The sequence below is a fragment of the Heterocephalus glaber genome, unplaced genomic scaffold, assembly GCF_053883595.1.
Source record: "Heterocephalus glaber isolate CG9 unplaced genomic scaffold, H.glaber_assembly_v1.0 deba00001538, whole genome shotgun sequence".
In the NCBI taxonomy this organism is placed as follows: domain Eukaryota; kingdom Metazoa; phylum Chordata; class Mammalia; order Rodentia; family Bathyergidae; genus Heterocephalus; species Heterocephalus glaber.
Window position 1 is genome coordinate 31093256 of NW_028258333.1, and position 20267 is coordinate 31113522.

General features: G+C 33.7%; 1 protein-coding gene across 1 annotated transcript in view; it reads right to left on the reverse strand.

Annotated features, from left to right (window-relative positions):
• Positions 1-237: 237 nt before the first annotated feature.
• Hcn1 (hyperpolarization activated cyclic nucleotide gated potassium channel 1) overlaps positions 238-20267 on the reverse strand; it is a 401014-nt gene continuing 380984 nt past the window's right edge. Inside the window, exons 7-8 of the mRNA XM_004848544.4 lie at positions 7014-7178; positions 238-3775 (exon numbers count right to left, since the gene is read on the reverse strand). Of these exons, the coding sequence (XP_004848601.1) occupies positions 2904-3775; positions 7014-7178 (1037 nt within the window). The 3' untranslated portion in view covers positions 238-2903. The remainder of the gene's footprint in view (positions 3776-7013; positions 7179-20267) is intronic.

Genomic DNA, 20267 nt, shown 5'->3' on the forward strand with positions numbered 1-20267 from the left:
AGAGCAAAAAAAAAAAAAATGAATTCAAATTTTACTATATAGAAGAGCTAAGAAAAAGGAAAAGTTGGGAAATCCACATTCCACTTAACTTTCTTGAATTCTATAATGATAAGATATCTATAATTAATTTTATGATGATTCTCATGGATAAGCTTCCTTGGAAATCATATGATGTAATGATAGAAAAACAGAGGCAAATCTGTACTCGTTAATAAAAGAAAACATTTGATTAGAGTACATTGATAAAATATGCATTGCTTGAGTTTATTTTCTGTTGAATTTATTAATAATCTTTATATATATTTATATATTTATGGCTTTGAGCAAAGACAAAAGAAATACTCTAACTCATCCCTGATCATACAGCTGTTATAAGAATTAGCTATTTTAACTTCTCAGCAGCAAAAAGACTAATATTTTCAATAATACATTTCTTTCTGTACAATTAAAATTCCATCCTTATGGGCTTAACTATGTACAGAGAAGAGTGGTCACTTCCAACTATCAATGAGCCTGTATATTACAGAATTGTGAGTCAATTTTTTAACCTAAGTGTATATACATTCATACATATATGTATATAATTTACCCTGTACCATTTTATTAGGTTAACATATAAACCTTTAGGGTGTTTTCCCCATTCTGTTACAAAGTGAATAAAAATTGTATGGTTGCACTGAAAGACCATGCAATTCAATTTTGCTTTTTTCTCAATAGTGCTCAAAATAAAAAATCATAAATTCAAATATATTACATATAAAAATATTTCACTTCCAAATCCATTAATCCTATCAAATGTAAACCTTTAATAATTTAAAGGACTAATGCATGATCTTAATAAATTGAAGTTAACTCTAATATTTTAATAAAATAAAGGGGTTTTGTACTGATATGTAAATGGTCTTGCAGCTTTCCCATAGATTCTAGGTAGATAGAACAATGTCCCTTCGAACACCATTCCTGACATGCGATCATTTGTCATCAGCAGACTAACAATAAATAGTACATCGACTAGCATTGTTGATTACTTCCATACAAGTTGGGATCTATTAAGACTTAAATATAATAACTCATTTTGGTATTATATGTATTATATCCATAAAGGCATAACAGGCAGCATGGATCCACTTTAGAGTTTTGCTTTTGTTTTTTTCTCAGTCCTTAAGTCTATCTGGAAGCCCTGGCTCATATAATGTGCCATCTTTGTTAAGTTCTTCTTAAATATGTTGTCGGTGCCAGGTGCCAGAGATACCGAAGACCTTCAGTTTAGGTCATTTTCTTAGCTTGGGTTATTTACACAGAAGTTGAATACTAGGAATCTTCCCATTGTGTTCCAGTCATCTACCACGATTGTGGGATGTATTAGGCACAAATAATTACTAAGGGATTTTGAGAAGAAGCAGATGCTCATAAATCATCAATAGAATTAAGAAAACAAAAGAACAGACAATGCTCACAGACATTCAACTTTACCTCTGCTTTATCACCATGTCCATACTATTTTCAGGACTTTTAAAATAATAAACCTCCTAAGGTCTATGTTACTCACCACACACATTAATGTTTACTAACCACATAGTTACATTGAGCAAAATGTGTGTTCCCAAGCAGACATGATGATATATCATTGAATTTATTTTTTTAAATCAACACCAACTACTAACTACAATGTAGACACAGAACACATTTGCTACTCCAAATCAAGCCATGGTTTACGAATAATTATGTAAATATTATGGCAATAATATTAAATGAAAGTGAAAAACTTCACTTCTAGACTTAAGTCAGAGATCCAAGTCAGCCTTATAAGAATTTAAGATAGGCAATTAAATGAATTGTTATATTTTTCTAGAAATGAGAAATATGTAAGCCTTCCTTTAAAATGACTGACTTGAGCCTATTTTTCCCCAGAAAACATGCAGGGACTATATTAGGATGCTTGATTATGGCAATAAGGAAGAAAAGTAATGATTTTTGGTGTAATACAAGCAACTTGTAGATTCAAGCATACAATTTTGCATAAAACATTGCTGGTTAAAATAATATTGTAGGTTTCAAGCCATTGCATTACAATCAAATAATTGTCACAATAGGTTTTGTAAAATTTAAACCTCTAAGCTTTGAAGTGAAGCAATAAAACTAAATTCTTAAACAGTGACTTTTACCTTCATACAACACAGAGTAGCTATTTTTATTTGGGTTGAAAAAAGTATTTACAACTAACATTGATTGAGTCTTGGTAACAGTCCAATAACACATGAAGACAAATATCCCTTAGTTTTCTGAAAGATCAATGAACATGTGTGATATTAAAGATATTCTTAATATGAAAATGCTAGTCTTCTACAGTGGCCGAGCATGTAGTGTGTTTTTATCTAATTTAAAATTGAAAGCACCAAAATACGATTTTATCTATAAAATGGGATTTGCTATGTAATACTCTATAATTAATGATTAATAATTGAGATGCAAGACATAGCTAATGAAAGTTTTGACTGGTGCTATTCCAGAGCTCATTTGAGATGCCTTTTTTAAAAATCAGAATTTTGTTCCCATTGAATCCAAGAACTCTTTATAAAATAGAGAAATACATATATCAAAGGAATTAAGTAAAAGTATATTAGAAATAAATAATCTTACAACAATATTTTAAAACTTTTAATAATTAAAAGAAAGGAAAACATATAACACTGAATGCTAAACAGGTCTTTCAACTTCTCATGGGAATATAGATATATATTTAATAGTATATGCATATATGTTTTCACATTTTACATGTAGGCGAGAGCTGTCTAAAATATCTCTTCATAGTAGGCTATAAGGATTTATCTGGAGAGAGAATAAAATAAGATCTGAGAATTCTCGGTTTATTAGAGTAATTCTGCTTCGACAATCAGCAGGGATCATAAATTTGAAGCAAATCGTGGCTTTTCTGCATCTGAGTCTGTGTTTAAGACTGGGGAAGCCTCTCTCTGCAGAGCGGGTGCTGGTGGAGGGGGTGCGGGCGGGACTCCCCGGTTGGGTGGGATGGCTCCAGATGACATCTGTCTGAAGAGGGTGACTCTCTGCGAGACGGTGCTCCTGCCCCCGGCCTGAAGCCCCGTGCCATGGACAGCCGTCACGGGTTGAGGGATGGAGGCCAGAGACTCGCCCACAGTGGGATGAGGTCTGGAGATCAGCGTGGACACCTCGTGGGGCAGCGAGGGCTGCGAAGCCGAGAGGGGCCTGACTTCCCGGGTCAGGTTGGTGTTGTGCAGCGCCTGCGTGCTCTTGTGTACTTCGTTCTTCGGTGTGGAGCTGCCCGGTGTCTGAGGCTGTTGCGGCTGCGGCTGAGTCTGGGGTGGCTGGGACTGCGGCACCTGTTGGTGCATGAGGGACAGCTGCGAGGCGGTGGGGGAGGCGTAGTGGAAAGTTCGCGTGGCCAGTGGGCTCTGTACTGGAGGGCTGCAGACCGCCGTGGTGTAGGAGCAGGGCGACAGGATGGCAGACGGCTGGGGTGTCTGTGTGCTGGGACTGGGGGAATGCAGGTTGCTATGAGACAGATTGGTGGCTGTGTACACTGGCGGGGACTGTGTCCTCATGCGCGAGGTTGGAGTGGCGGTGGAAGATGTGGAATTCAGGGTTGTCATTTGAGGGTAATTGATTGGAGCGATTGCCTGCACCATCTCCCTGTCATGTTTCACGATCTGCTTCAGGATCTCATTCTCCTGATTATTGAAAACACCGGTGTTCAGATCCTTCTGGAACTTCTGTAAAAGAATGGAGTTTTTCTTTCCTGTCAGAGAAAAAAATTACAGGCACTTAGCAAGGCTACACACCACTGAGGACCACGCCACGTGCGAGTGGCTGCCCCAAACAGTAATATGTCAGCAGTTTGTGCAAGAGGCTGAGAAGCCAAGAACTCAGTTTTAGACCGGAATAGAAATGAAGCTTCTGCCTCCTTTCCCGGGCTTCCTGTATCTGCCTGGGAAATCTTACTGAAGCCAAGCTGAAAGCCTGTGGAATGGTAAATGCCACTTTACAGAAGAAATGGAGATATGTAACATGAGGGCAGTCTTGAAGAATGAGAGAAGAGAGGCCTTTTGGATCAGATCTGAATTTCAACCTGCCTTTCAAAGGAAGGCTTACAGGGAAGTAAGAGCTAACATTTAAGCACTTGCTCTGTGCCAGGTAATCCTTAAAAGGCTTTCTTAGTAGAGGTCTGTGATCCAATCCTCAAACCTATGAGGTAGGCATGTTCATAATCCCATTTTTACTAGAAAGGAGACCTGGACTTGGGAAAAGTAAGGATAATATGCAGAAAGCATGGCTAGGTAAGCAAGGCGGCTGGCTGGCACCAGAGGAAATCTGATTGGCGCCTGTGTTATGGACAAGAGATGGGCGCCTCTGTGTCAGCTGGGTCTTGCTGGAAGTGCATCCTCTTGGGCCTGACCTCACTTGTAGAACGGGACTCTGCGTTTTACTACAATCCCAAATGACTTCTACCTGCAAGTGCGAGTAACATTCTATTTGGGCTTTGGCATTTGCCAATGTCCAGTGCCAGTGATTCTAGCTGCATATTTCTTTCTCTCTGAGGTTTTAAAACATACAAATGTGCATTCATACTCTATGAATTTAATGTGAATAATTAGAAAAACAGTCTAGATTTCAATGTTTTAAAAGCAAATTTCCTCAGGGCATCATTGTATGCATGTGGGTTGAGAATCATTTTGGGATCATTCCTGTTCTAGGAAGGCTCTTAGATTCCTCTTGATCTAAATAAGCATTAGCTGTCCTTCCTGCCATTGTTTTTGGAGTGGTTTGCAATAACCTTACTCACTGGCAGAATAAAACTTAGAATCAATAGTGAAAGAAGGAAAAAGCAGTGCCCTCACTGATACAATATTACACAAGTGAATATGGAAACTGAAAAGTGAAATTAACTTGCTAATTAAGGTATCATATGGAAAATAACAAAGTATGTATATATATTTTTTCAAAATAGAAAAACATGCTGTAATTTTCTTGACGGATGAGGAAGGCATTTTAGTGGGTTTTTTGTTTGTTTGTTTTGTTTTGTTTTGGTACCAGGGATCGAACTCAGTTCCTTGTGTTTGCAAGGCAGGCGGCGGAACCACTGAGCTAAATCCCCAGCCCAGCGTTTTAAATTATTACCAAAGTAGTTACTCTCTTTCTTTAAAAACTGCCCTAGTTTCCCAAAGCAAAAGCTCCTACATTAGTAATAAATATGAATGTTTATTCAGGATATCCCATTAACTAATTACAATGTATTTGTATAAGCAATGGCCACAACATTGAAAAAGATAATGTTTCTTTTTAACCATATGAATAATCTACATATCTACAATCTTGGAAAGAGTTGCTATAACTTTCAAAGTACTGTTATGATTTTATAAAGATCAAAAATGCAAATAATTGGTGCTTGCTAGCAACTGTATGTCTTATATTACTGATTGCAAACCACTTCAAATAAAATTGTTAAATAAATTAAATGCAATAATTTAGATGCAAGTATATCAAATTAACAGAAATTCTTTTTTGAAATATACTAAATTTATGCTTTGTTTATATATGTTTCTCTGGTTTAGGAAAAAGCTCAGATATTCAGAAATCAGTCTTTTTGTCTAATATAAAATCACAGCACAAAAGGGAAAGTTCATTCAAATTATGTAAAGATGCTTTTAGGATTACTTACTTCTCTTATTGTTGCTACTCCCTGGCATGACTATGTTCTGTTAATTCTCTAAGCTGGTGATATGAATTTCTAATACGTTTGCTACATCTTCTGATGATGTTCAAATACTAACTTTGCTCATTTTAATCTAATTTTAAACCCTCACCCATTCTGTTGTTCTATAAAATAGAGGGAAAGAGAGATATCAAGTGCAAAAACAAAGAAGGTGACATAACAGTACATCAGTCTAAGTCCTTTCCTTTAATAAGAAGGAAGCAGTGGAGATACCTTTTGTTTACCTCTAACTGCTCCCAGTCCCATCTTCTTTGAGTCCATTTGTGCTTACCTCCCTCACCCCCTTTCTTCAACAAATATTCACTGTGTACCAGGTACTGCAAATGTAATGTTGAGGTAAACATGATCTCTCCATTCACAAATCTCTTGAATAATTACTGTGTTGGTGAAACTTCAGAGGCTTTAGGAGAACATATGCAGGAAACTCAACCTGATAGGTGGTGAGAAGTCAGTGAAGGTTTCCATAATGAAATGTCTAACACTGGCTTATGAAAGCTGAGAACTAAGCTGGAAAAGCGGGTATGGTAGGCAAAGAGGTAGAGTTGGAAATGATTGTATACCTTCTTAGGACATATCAGAATGTTCCAGGATATCTAGGGAAGTTAACAGCAACCCATTCCGATCTAACTTTACTATGCAATTATGTAAATCTTTAAACTAGCATAACTAACCCAGTTTAATTTATATAAATACATGTATTTATCTGGTAGCAGAAAAGTCTTTAAATTTGTTGATGTTTGCAAAGTAAAACATCTATGTAGGGTACTTCTAGCAAGGCTTTTTCTGCTTGAGTCTGTATTACAAACATTTCGGTAAATATCTGCTGAGACTAATTTAAATGGAAAAGTTTTCAAATTTAATGTAAGGATAAAATATAAAGTTGGCCCTTAAAAATAAAAAATGAATCTTGTGATAAAATTTGGTTTGTAATGTAGACTCATACTATTGTATTTTTAGTTCTATTTTAATGTTTTCTAGAATTTGTGTCATGGTTTTTACCTAAAGATTCAGACTGTTGTAGTATCTCTTGGGATATCAGATTGCGTAGCTAGTAAAAGTAGAAATGAATAAATAAATTGCAAATACTTAGAATGGATAGACAGAATCTCAGATATCCCTAAAATATGACTACAGCTAATTGCTATTTCTACACAAATTAACAAGCAAGGTATAAGTAGGCATTTGGGACTTAAGATTGAAAACATATTACTCCACTAGATTAAAACTAAATTGTGCATGAATAAGGTATGAAACTGATGAGTACCTATCCGATCTAGTCGGTCGATGGCAACTGTCTCAAAGGCTCTCCTCATCATTGGATATTCCTCCAGGACCTCATTGAAATTGTCCACAGAAAGGGAATAAAGACGACAATATGTATCAGCTCGAACACTGGCAGTGCGGCGACCCTTGGTCAGCAGGCAAATTTCTACAAAAACAAGAAAGAATGATTGGTTTGGTAATTTTCTTTTATGAGCTATTAACTCCTCCTACAATTAAAAAGAAAAAGCCCCATGATATGTAAAATCAATGATCAGCAGCATTTTATATCAGAAAATTCTTTCTGATAATTAAAAGTATCCAGTTGTTGATGATATTCTTTTTTTAAACAATTGATGCTTTTGGTTTGAATAGAAGAAAGATTTATCTGTCCTTGAAGCATACTCCAATCAATCTTAAATAAAAACAATCACAAAAATGCAGAAAATGAAATTTAAAAAATCCAAAGTGAAACTGAAAAAATGGAAACAGGAGTTATTATGAATTCTAGTAGGCAGAAACAGATGGTATTATATAGACATAAGTGGAAGTGAGTCCAAACATTTGCTTAGTAAGTCCTGCGATCAAACAAAACTGGACCAGAGTTCAGATGACTGTGTTACAAGATGCGCTAGTATACTAGTGTACTTTATGTATTCCCACTGAGATAAGATGGAAAACAATTATGTTAAGAAGAAAAAAATATAAGCTTTCTGCTTAAGTATCTGCTAAGAGTTTTTTGTTGAAATTTAGTTTCTGAAGATATTTGTATTTCTTTGTTTGCTAGCTAAATTTATCTACAAGAAATAATTTTCCCTTTGGTTTTCTAAATTTTATGAACCAAATCAAACTCCTGTAGAATTTGGTTTTTAAATGAAGAAATAATTTTATAAAGTTATCTCTAAAATAACCAATTTGAAAAAGGAAGTGGTAGAAGTATTTCTAAAATTTAAATCTCAACAATAGGAAATACAGCAAAATAATGATTAAGTATATAAGTTCACACTCTTCTGAACATACTTAAAGAAATTCTGTTCATGATGATAGCATTGTGAGGATATTATGTTTCAGGCACTGCATAATTAATGTTGAGGCTAGAAACATAGGTTGAAAATTATAACTGCTTTTGTATTTTTTATATTTTGGTACTTAAAAAGTTTAAATTAAAAAGATTTCATTTAAATGCAATCTTATAATAAAATTATACAAATATGCAAACTCTGGGAATATTTAAAGGCATCTGAACCAATCTGGGAAGATAGGTAAGACTTTAGGAAAAGCCACCTAGACCATTATTATTTTCCCTGTTAATAAATATGTTACAACTTAATATATTATATTTTGGATTTTTTATGTTTGAGTACATGTTCAAATGGGTGTCTGCACACATGTGTATGCATTCGCTGTTTGTGTAGGAAGCTGAATCTATATTGGTAAATACTTAAGCACATTATTCTACCATGTAATTTGTCTGATACACTAACAATATAACTACTTACAACTAGTTCAAAATTGAATTCCTGTGTTACTAAAATACTTAGGGCATATTATATAACAAACCTCTTTAAAAGTATCTATATCTTTCAACCCAGAAATTTTATTTCACAATGTAAGGCAATAGAATGTAATTAGAATGTTTACACAGTGATATAAATTACACATATATTTATACAAGTAAAAACATTGGAAAGCCCTAAATATATGATAAATCAAAATTTATAATCAAGTTTATGGCTTCTGGATGAACTATATTCAGTTATTTAAAAAATCTAACATTTAAAGTCTATGTGGTTATAGCAAAAGGATATGAAAATAAATGAAAAAAAGCAAAGGATAAGAATATAATTACATTTATTTTTTCAGTTTCTCCATGTGCAAAAGTTTTAGTTTTCTACATACATAGTTTACACATTTAGAACGAGTACTGTAGTAGAAAATTTCCTCAAATTTACATTTCAAATTTACATATTACATTAATATATTTTATTTGGATCTTTAGAATTTTTAATTTCCAAATGGCTTCCATTTATCTCTGTTGCATTTTCACTGTGTCCTTCTCACTCCCTTTGTCCCCCTCTTTGTATATAAAATATCCCTTTTTATCCCAGTAGGCATTAAGAGTTATGAGTGTGAATGACAGATACATATTATGACACAGAAAAACTTCAGTAATGTCAACTGAGAGAAGCAAAGCATGAGAGTTCACATGTTGTAGTATCCTATTTATATGAAATATGCAGAAAAAGTAAGTCTGCAGACACAGATAATATTAGTGGTTTCTGAAGCAGGGAATAATAGTCAACAGGGACTGTGCTGGATCTACGAACTGTTTTGAGTAGTATGGGTATTTTAACAATATTAATTCATCCAATCATGAACATGGGAGATCTTTCCACTTTGTGTGTGTGTGTGTGTGTGTGTGTGTGTGTGTGTGTGTGTGTGTAACTTTCAATTTATTTCACCAGAATTTTGTGATTTTTATTTTAGAGGACTTTCAAAACCTGGTTAAATCTATTCCTAGGTATTTCATTTACTCACTCTTATAGCTCTCATTTCCTCCTTGGCAGTATCAATATTGGTAAATAAAAACTTAGTGATTTTTATATACTGATTTTATATCCTGCAATTACTGAATTTGTTTGCAGTCCTCATAGAATTTTGATGACATGCTCTTCAATATATAGTGCTGAGAAAATGGGATATTCACATACAAGAGACTGAAAATTGAATGTTGTCTCTCACACTATACACAAATAAATTCAAACTACATAAAATACCCAAATGTAAGATATGAAACTAGTAGAAAAACATAGGAGAAATACTTTAAAATATTGATATGGGTGAGAATTTTTAGACAAGACCTCAAAAGCACAGGCAAGAAAAGCAAAAAATAGACAATAGGATTACATCAAACTAAGAAACTTCTTTACAGAAAAGGAAACAAGTGAAGTAAAAAACTTTAAAATGAGAAAACTACAAACTAAAGGATCCAGAACATACAAGGCCTCAAAAGCTCAATAACAACTACATCAAATGACTTCAATTTAAATATGGCAAATGATACAAACAAATTTTCTTAAAAGAATAATGGCCAGCAAATTTGTACATCATTAGCTGTCAGGAAAATGCAAATAAAAGCCACAATGAGATAATCTCATCCCAGTTAGAATGGATATTACTAAAAATACTAAAGATAAACAAAAGCTGACAAGGGTATTGAAAAAAGAATGCTTCTACACTTTGGGTGAGTGTGAATCAGTACAGCCATTGTGGAAAACATTATAAGAGGTTCCTCAAAACATTAAAGATAGATCTAACATATAATCCAGCAATCCCACTAAGAGGTAAGTGTACAAAGGTAGTAAATTGAGCATGTTGAAGATGTGTATGTATTTCCCAAGTTCATTGCAGGACTATTCACAACAGTCAAGAAATGGGAACCAAGCTAAGTGTCCATCAACTGACAGAAAATGTGGTATAATATACACAGTGGAATACTGTTCGGTGAAGAAAAGAATGAAATCCTGTCATTTGTGACAAGAAAGAGGGAACTGGTTATAATAATGTTATGTGAAATAATCCAGATACAGAAGGGGAAGTACCCCATGATCTCACTCTTATGTGGAATCGAAAAAGTTGATCTCATTGATATTGAGAACAGATTAGAAACCTACCTTGGGGAAAGACTGATCAATGGATGCTAAGTTACAGTGAGGACTAAGAAACCTATTATGAGCTATTGCTCGGCAGGGTGACTATAGATAAAAATAATGCCATTTGGAAAAGCTAGAAGAAAGGATTTTGAATATTTTCATCATAAAGAAATGATAAATGTTTGAGAAGAAAAATACGTTAACCGATCTTAAGTATTACAAATGTATGCATGTATGGCAACATTATGTGTTACCACATTGATACGTGGATTTTTTTTGTTTTTATGTATTAGTTTAATGGTCCAGGAGATTGAGAGTGAGAGGAGAGGACAGTAAGAAGAATTACGATGTGCTATATACAGGTACCAAATTCTCACAATGAATGTAAACATTATTTGTTATCAGCATGAGCTAAGAATAATAATAACAAGAATGAAAATTGAGAAAGGGAACTTAGAGATCGAGAGAAGTGGTTGGGAAGGGCATTAAAAATAAACAAACTGTGTTATGTACATGTACTTGTTCCCAAAGATGAATGTAAACTTCATATACTTCAAACATGTACTAATAAAATAAAAAATCAAATATATCTCCAGGAAAATATTTAAAAAGTAAAATATTAAATGTTTAAGAAGATGAATATCTGGTGATAGGCGAGGCTGGAGTTGCTTCAGCACCTCAGTGATGCCAAGGCACTGTGTTAGCAAGACTGCTTTTCCAGGCCTCCACATGATCACAAGCTGCCTGGAATACAAGCATTTGTATCCTCATTCCCTCTAGCATCCAAAGTGGGTAGAGAGGGAAAGACTTCCTTCCCTTCTACCTTTTGTTCTTTCTATTATGAAGGATAAAATTACACTGAAGGTTCCTAAACTACTTTCTCCAACGTGATATCAGAACTGCATCACATCACCATTCCTAGCTACAAGACAGGATTTGAAATTGAATATTTGGTAAACTGGAGAGAGATAACTGCAGTTAGTGACTGAATTAGACAGACACTGGACCTGTATATGATACTGGCCACTCAAGATCAGAATTCCATTAGCAAGGAAGAAAGGGCAATAGCTGCTAGTTGGGGATAGTGTCATCTTGCACCCCATTCCTATATCTATTTTCTGTCTTCTAGAAATATGTTATAGTGCCTCATCTCTTTATCTTTCCTAATACACATTCATGTATCAGCTGTCTGTGATTTGGGTTTATATGTTATCCTTTACTACTCTTAATTTGATTTCTGGAAGGGGAGATAAAGACTTTCTGAAGAGATAAAGAATGAAGACATATTTTTATGTTATGTAAGAAATGGGATTTTTATTTAACGTGTTCATGATTAGAAATTATCTAGACTTTGTAAAAAATCCATGAACATGTATTAATATGCTACTTCTTTATTTTGAAAATAAATTTTTAAACTTCAAAGAAAAATATAGCTCCTATAGAGTTATGACTAAAATATATTACAGCATAGATGTGGGTTTCTATAAACCATTCTCTTGAAACACTTTCTTGGCCTTTATTATCTGCAGACTTCATATAATGAATATGCAATATGTGGAGCAGAGATGCATAGAGAGAATGTGGTACAAGGCCCTATTACTAGGTAATGATGCTTTATCAATCAGTTAAATATTGTCATTGGTAAGAAAATACATACTTCAAAGAGATTCCTTTGTTTCTGACATATATGAAAAATTGTAAGGTGTCCTGAGCTCTTAACTCAAATTTTTCCTCTATTATCATATCAATAAAATTTAATGGTATTGTTCAATAGATCTTATTCCTTTTTATATTTTCTTTTAAAACATGATGTATCTATATAACTCTTTACAGTTTGGAATTTTTGGTATTAAAATTGGTATTTCAATTTGGGTTTTTCTAGCCAACATATGTAATGATGGTTGGTTTCTTTACTGATTCAGCTAAATACATCCAAACATGTCAGTTATTTTAGAGATTCATTTTTTGGTGAAATATCAAGGGCTGAAATCATGTGTTACAGGCTAACTACTCTGGACTTTGAAGATTTGGAGAAATGATTACAATGGATGATCAAAGAATATGATGACTTTATATTTGAAAGAAAAACTACTAGAGTAAAAGACACATTGCCATTAATTCCCCTCAAAATACTCCAACTTCAAAAACCCTTATCCCATAGCTTTTGTCACTTTCTGAAGCAGTTCTGGAAGTGCTCTTTCATGAGGATTTCTCTTGCATGAGTATGTTTCTCAGGTGTGAATGCCACCAGAAAGTGCCATCCAACGAAGAAGCAGGCTTATAAAAATATTACGATGTGTCATCATTCACCTTATTCACTGGATCTGACACCATGAAGTTTCCAGTTATTTCTTGATGTTGAAATGATTAGTAAAGTTAAATGTCTGCAATCAATTCAAGATATGGAGGCACCTGTGACAGTGCAACTGAAGAGACTTAAGAAAAAGTACTATACAACTGCTTCACAAAGTGGCAAGAATGATAAGTATATTTGGGGTATTTTGAGGAAAATTAATGGGAATGTATCTTTTATTACATTACTTTTATTACAGTGTATTTTAAGAATACACTGTTTTCTGATCATACCTTATACATTCTTTGGACTTTATCATGAAATGTAAAACTCAACTACAGCTCTAGAATTTGATAAGCATAAAATCTGTTCTTCAGACCTTTTTAATCTTGAATCTCTAAAGTCTCATTACCCTCCATCACCTCCAGGATACATAAATGTTTGATGTTTGCTGAAATGAATTACTGTATCAAGTACCAACATGATGTACAAACTAAATGATTTAATCACTTATATAAATACAATCTACTTGTATTTAATATAACATTTTTCTCTATGAAGAAACTAAAGACTATTGCTCATTATCAACTAAAAACTCATCAGTCATTACTTTTCCAAATCTCTTCAATAATTTATTAGTGAGAAACAAAATAAATTAACACAGGAATAGCCATTAGACAGTATGAAAAACTCTTAAAAATGGTTCTACCTTTTTATAGACCTCTTTTCATTTCTCTCATGAATAACAATTAAGAAGTAACACATTTAGTATTGAATATAAGTAAATCTACTGGTCATATAAGAGTCTTAGATTTCATGAATTGAATTTCCAGACTCAGGATGAGTCTGACCAGGTGCTTCTCTGTGAATTAATTTTCTCATAATATTAACTTAGTTTGGAAATCACTAATGGTGTAAACACAGACCTATATTAGGTGCTGTGGACTTCATATGTATTTACTCTCTGTGTCTCTGTGTATTTGTGTGTATTTATGTATGTGTTTTTTGAATAAAGGACAGAGAGAGAGAGTAAAACCAATTTAAGTACCTATAGTTCACGCTATCCTTTAGGTCCCTAGAAATTATGCATATTGTAGTTTTATAGTTATTTTTTAAATTTTTGTACACTTACATTATCTTAGTCATTATAGTACTTGCAATAGTGAGTTTCTGTTTTGCAGACAAATTTATTTGAAAAAGCCTATGAATGTGTAAAATTTAATGTGTGAAATGAAGTTCCATACAAATTCTATTCTTAAGTTTTAGATAATATAATATTGGTTTCCCTGCTATGTATTTCCTTTTCATTATAACATTTATTAAATAGTTTATATACCTTATTCAAGGAACACAACATTTCTAAGGTTTTTGTGAAAGATCTACAATGAAGAAAGTAGATAGAGGATTTTATAATTTTTTTCAAAATTGATATATCCTCATTTATCAGGTAGATAATAACTTGCTTTTGGCTGCTCAAGTTGAATTCATAAGAAAGATAAAATATAAGTGAAGTGAAATAGAATCCCTAAAGAATAAGCTAAATATGGCTGATAGGTATAAGCATTTTATACAATGTGTTTACATATGTTTTGAAACCTGTTTATTATTCCACACTTTCTGCTTATTATTTTTCAATTTGTACACTCTGAAAATTGAACAAGGAATGACCTAGTGGTCTATTTAGGCCTTTAAAATATTAGTGTCTTAAAAATATTAATGCAAATTTACTTCATAATATGGTCTTTCATCTGTTTGTCATATATTATAATCTATCATTTCTTTGTTATTACCATTTGAACAAGTAATAAGGACTTAGTATATTCAATTTACTTTGGTAGAATTTTCCTGTTTTTTTTTATAGGGCATTTATGAAATGGCTAGCCATTTATTTTACTTGGCTAAGATAAAAACTTGTCAGTAGTGTATCCTGTCACAGGCACATTCAAAATCTGTTTCCAATTTCAGTGTCAGGAAGAGCATGGCCTGAGAGATTACATATGGCCTAGTATACTGTATGTCTTCTTTCAATAATCCTTAGGGTATGAGATGTATCATCTATCTTCCCAATGGTATTTTTGTGGCTATTCATTAACCCTGATTATAAACATTTAAGTCCATCTGACATTACTGTCTCCTATATAAGTAGTCATTTTACAAGGTAAGGTAATTACAGTAAGCATTTTGCAGAACTCAGAAATATTTCCCTGACCTCTAAAATAGCTTGACATTGAGTGACACTGAGTTAATCAGGAACTCAGGACAGGAATTTCTAAAGTACTCTGTTTAGCTTGAGTTTCAAGAATTTATGGGAAAAATTGTACTCAGCTGATCATTGTTACCTAAGCAAAAGCTGCTTCCTTCCTTTATACACAATACCATGGGATATGAGCAATTCTCTGTTGTGCATCAAAATGCAAATTTCAAAGAAATTTTATAAGATTTTTAAACTAGTATTATGTAATGATATGCAAGAGAAACTAACTTTTTATTTCCTCCTGTATTTGTATTTGTAGTCTTTATTTGAACTAGTGAACTAGTAATGCATGGTATTGTATGACACAGGAGATGTTAAGATCTATCTTAATTCAATTTGCATATCAAGCTTGGCTGACAGAAGTACTTTGGGTGTTAAATGGATTTAAATAGGGTTCTAAAGAAATTTAGACAGAATAGAACTTAAAATAGTGCAAATTTTGTTGAATTTGATAATTTCATATTTTACATAATTTTCTGAAACACAAATATGACAAATTTTAAATATGAGTGTTATAAATGGGATGATAACATGGATTGCATCTATTCCAGTCACAAATATACTCATTTTTTTCTTTTGCTGAAGAGATAATTGGTTATTCCAATAAATATAGCTATAACCTAAAATGCACAAATATTAGTGTCCTCTACTATTATCCATATCAATTGTTATTTAGATGCCCCTGCCTTGTCAAGGAAATCTTACTTCTCCCCATAAGTTTAATCAATTCATCTTTTTTTAAAAACATATGAGTTGAGGTGCTCCCCTGGGCTTCTAAATTTTGAGCTAGTAACAGTACCTCATGCAAGATATTCACTGGTAAACTTTTAAGGGAGTTAACTAAAATAGTGCCTAGCAAGTGCCCAGCAAAAGCCTAGAAAATTTAAGGCATTTAAAAAATACTGGTTTCTTTCCTTTTTTCCGTAGGTTCTTTCTTTTTTCCTTTGTAATTCTTCTGTGTGACTTTGTCTGTCCCTGTTAGAACCAAGAAAGATGTAATACTTCATTCATCAAATAGTTCTCTAAATTTAATCCTCTAATAAATAATTTATTCACAACCTAACCATCCCAGAACCTTAGACTTTATCTCTAGTAAGATGGTTGCACACTCATGAGAAGCCTACATTAACTGTCCCAGGGAGAACTTTTCTTTGCACTTTCTCTCTATCTTGACAATCTTGTGTCTTAGTTGATACAACATATTATCGGACTTACTTGCTTATATTTCTTTTTTTTTTGGTACTGGGGATCGAACTCAGGACCTTGCACTTGCAAGGCAGGCGCTGGAACCACTGAGCTAAATCTCTGGCCACTGCTTATATTTCTTTATAGTAATCTATAAGGTCCTTAAAGTCAAGTACTGTGGTGGTGATAGTATTTGCAATGACTAGAGCTTATACATATGCATATAATATTATCCGTATAATGTTTATGCGTATAATATTTAGTCCAAGATATATGAAAGTAATCACTTAGTCAATAGATAAAAAGAAAAATGACTTATACCAGATTGGAAATATTCTCCATAAAATGAGAAGTTTACACTGAACATAGCATTCCAAATAGACATCTTTTTGTAGAACTTTGGTCCTTTCTTCTAGAAGTTATAAAGCACTTATCTGGTCCCAATTGATGATAAATGTTTATAAAATGATTGTTTCATCTTATTGACTGTGGATGCTATTACCAAGGTTTATATTTTCTACTCTTTAGTCACTCTTCTCTTCCCTTTCCTTAAAATGTTTGTCTTTCAGTTCCATCATGACTACTTCAGTTGCCTAGTATTTGCATAAATAAACTTTACACAACACGACTCATAAACGTATATCTAATATTTATTTATACTTTCTATCTTTGGTAAATTAAAATACTGGATAGATATTACCTTAGTAAATTGTAAGAATATTTATTGAATAGATAAAAAGATTCACTGGTAGCCCCATGCTAGTTCATGTGACATACACAGAAGAGTTAATAAAAGTCACATAAAATATTAAAGCTACAAAGAGTAAGACCACAGTTTTCTTGTTTCAATCCAGATTTCAAAATACAGATCAATCCAAATTTTTCTTTTTTATTTTAAATATGCCAACAGTCTACTCTTTAAAAGTTAATCAAACACCTTGAATTATAAGTGTTTTGAAGGAAGCAGCTTTTAAAAAAATCATCAAATAATTTCAGTTCTTAGATACCTCAGTGTATATTTTAAAGGGATATATTTATGATTCTCCTGTCCTATGTGGCCTAATATCCTTATCCAAAATGAAAAATAAAAACATTGGAGAAATAGTAATTTCCATAGAAAATATTGTATATTCACTACACCTTTATGAGGCAAGTCTACTACAGAGAAAAATTATGTTCTAAATATTTCATGTGATTCTCTCCTCTTCTCTCATACATATGTACATACATATCACACATACACATGTGAGATTTAAATACATATCTTGATTTGTTCAGTGGAAAAATAAATGAAAAATAAAGAATGGATTATTTACTGCACTGCTTTTCTCTCTTTAGGGTGCACAGGAATCACAGGGGTGTCTTGTTAAAATGAAGATCAGGATTTAGTCTAGAATGGGGCCAGAGAACCTGCATAACTAACAAGCTCCTAGGACTTAAGCAATGTCAGGGATGGATTTTTATGGAAAGGAATTCTTATAGCTATCAGATGGACATTTGAGTTTCCTCCTTCAGAAAAAAAATTAAAAAGAGAGATAAGAAGAATAAAAATTAAGAGATAACATGTATTCAAGATTATAGATGATTTTTTTGTATCCGGTGTCTAATGGGAAACTATAGGGAACACAAAATAAATGAGTAGCACTGATTCTGCCCAAAAACATTCAAATTAAGCAGAAATTCAAACATATAATTCTAAAAGCTTAAAAATAATCACAAAGCTGGATTTTATGTTAGTGACTTTACACAAATTAAAATGATACCTTATTTATTATCATGTTTACTGTTCTGTATATCATGGGTGATATGAAGAACCTCATTTTTGCTTTGGCAGAGATGTAGGAATTGTATTGTAGAGGCCATGGGGATAGAGAGAACAGGAAAAAAAGGAGAAGAGAGAAGGATATTTGTTCTCTGAGTGAAAATAAAAGATTGTTTTAGAAAACATAACAAAGTTTGGGATCTGGACAACAAAGTTGGATGTATTAAGGCAGTTACTTCTTTCTAAAAATAATCTAGGAGATGTGATTTTTTGTATGTGCACAAGTTGGCAAATTTTCATCACCTGAGTCACAAAATCTATGATAACTATTTCAAAAGAAACTAGTGGTTACCTCAAAATGGTCATTTATGAGCAGGCAGCAGCCCAAATAAAGACCTAGCTGAGGAACTCTTTCCAGGGGGGATGAATTTCATCAAATTGTGACTGCTAAAGAAGCCCAATCACACTCTCCCAGGGGCAATTAAAAGTAAGCAGTATACAATTTGAAAAGTCCAAGTATACACAGGCTATGGAATGGCATATCTCTAAGTGGTTTTGGAGCCACCAGAATCACTGTTTTCTGAAGGGTGTTCTCAGTTGCCATAAAGTCCCTCTGAAACTCCTAAGATGGTTTGGTGTGGTTATATTTTTCCTGTGCTTCTATATAATAAATTCCACTACCTCACTTAACCTGAGCTTGACTCTGTGCCATTCAATCTGTAAGTGCCTAACTCATACATATTACCTTCTGTGACTTCTTTCAGGTCTAGATGTTCTTTCCAATCCCTTTGGTTAAAAGCCTCTGTGTTTTCTGCCCCCTAACTCTTTTGATAGCTCATGAAGAGTTCTTCAAGTCCAGTGTATGAATAGCCACAGAGAGGTCTTGAATTGACTGGAAAATTAATATTTTTATTCAGTACTAGGGATTGAAACTAGAGCTTTCATATGAGCACATGAGCTACATCCTTGACATTTTCTTATTTTTTTATTTTTATTTTTTAAATTTTGAGATAGGGTCTTGCTAAGTCACTAAGTTGCTCAGGCAGAGCTCCAACTTATTTTTTTTTAATTTTTATTAGTAAATGTTGCTGTACATAATGATTACATTCATCATGAGGAGTTGATACAGGTACACAACACATTCTCTTTATGGAGTTCTCCTTTGCTATTTCTGAGTAATCCAGAGATTTCCCAGTTGGAAATCTCATTGTGAAAGATAACAACAAAAAATTTATTATGCAAATAAAACAATTTTATTATCACCCCAACCAAGAAAACACCTAGAATCACAAATTAATCCTACTGAAGGTAAATATCTGATGATTTATTCCACCCAATAAAACAGCATTGTATATAACAACTAAGAGCAAACTCAAGGTCATAATTATAATCATGACATCAAAGTTCTAAATTTAAAAATTTTGTGTAGAGATTCAAGTATGTATTGATGATAAGATATGATCAACATCAGAGCGAGAATCCCACATGGACCACAGCAGTGCTGGTGCAAAGGTCCCAGCCACGGTCCCACCCAGACAGCAACAGCTTGGACCCGCAGGCCCCAGCCAAAGGCCTGCCTGGAAAACAGCTGTGCAGGCACACAGGCCACAGCCAAAGGCCCTCCCAGACAACAGCTATGCAGGTGGGCAGGCCCCACCCAGAGGCACACACAGATACCATCCTAAGTGTGCCCAGGCTCAGCCAGAACCTCAACCGGACAACAGCACAGCTCAGGGATCAAGAAGACCATCGTTCTGAACCCAGGAATTGGCACAGTGGTGAGCAGCAGAGAGAAGAGCCCTCTGAGGCTTGTTGAGAATTGAAGCCCACTGAGTGAGCAAAAAGTTGCCTCAACAAAGGCTCAGCAGGCTGCATCTGTTGAAATGAAAAGATACGTAAACAAGACTCAAAACCAGACTTGCAGATCACTTAAGGCAACCCCAAAGGGCAAAGAGATAGAACAATCTGATACTCAAACAGCTGGACTCCTACTGGCAATGAAAGACAACCTGGAAAAAATGAAATCAGAAATAATTTCTCAGATAACAACAGAGATTGTGTCCATAGTGAAAGACATTAAGAACTCTAGGGAAGATACAGATTAAAAAAAT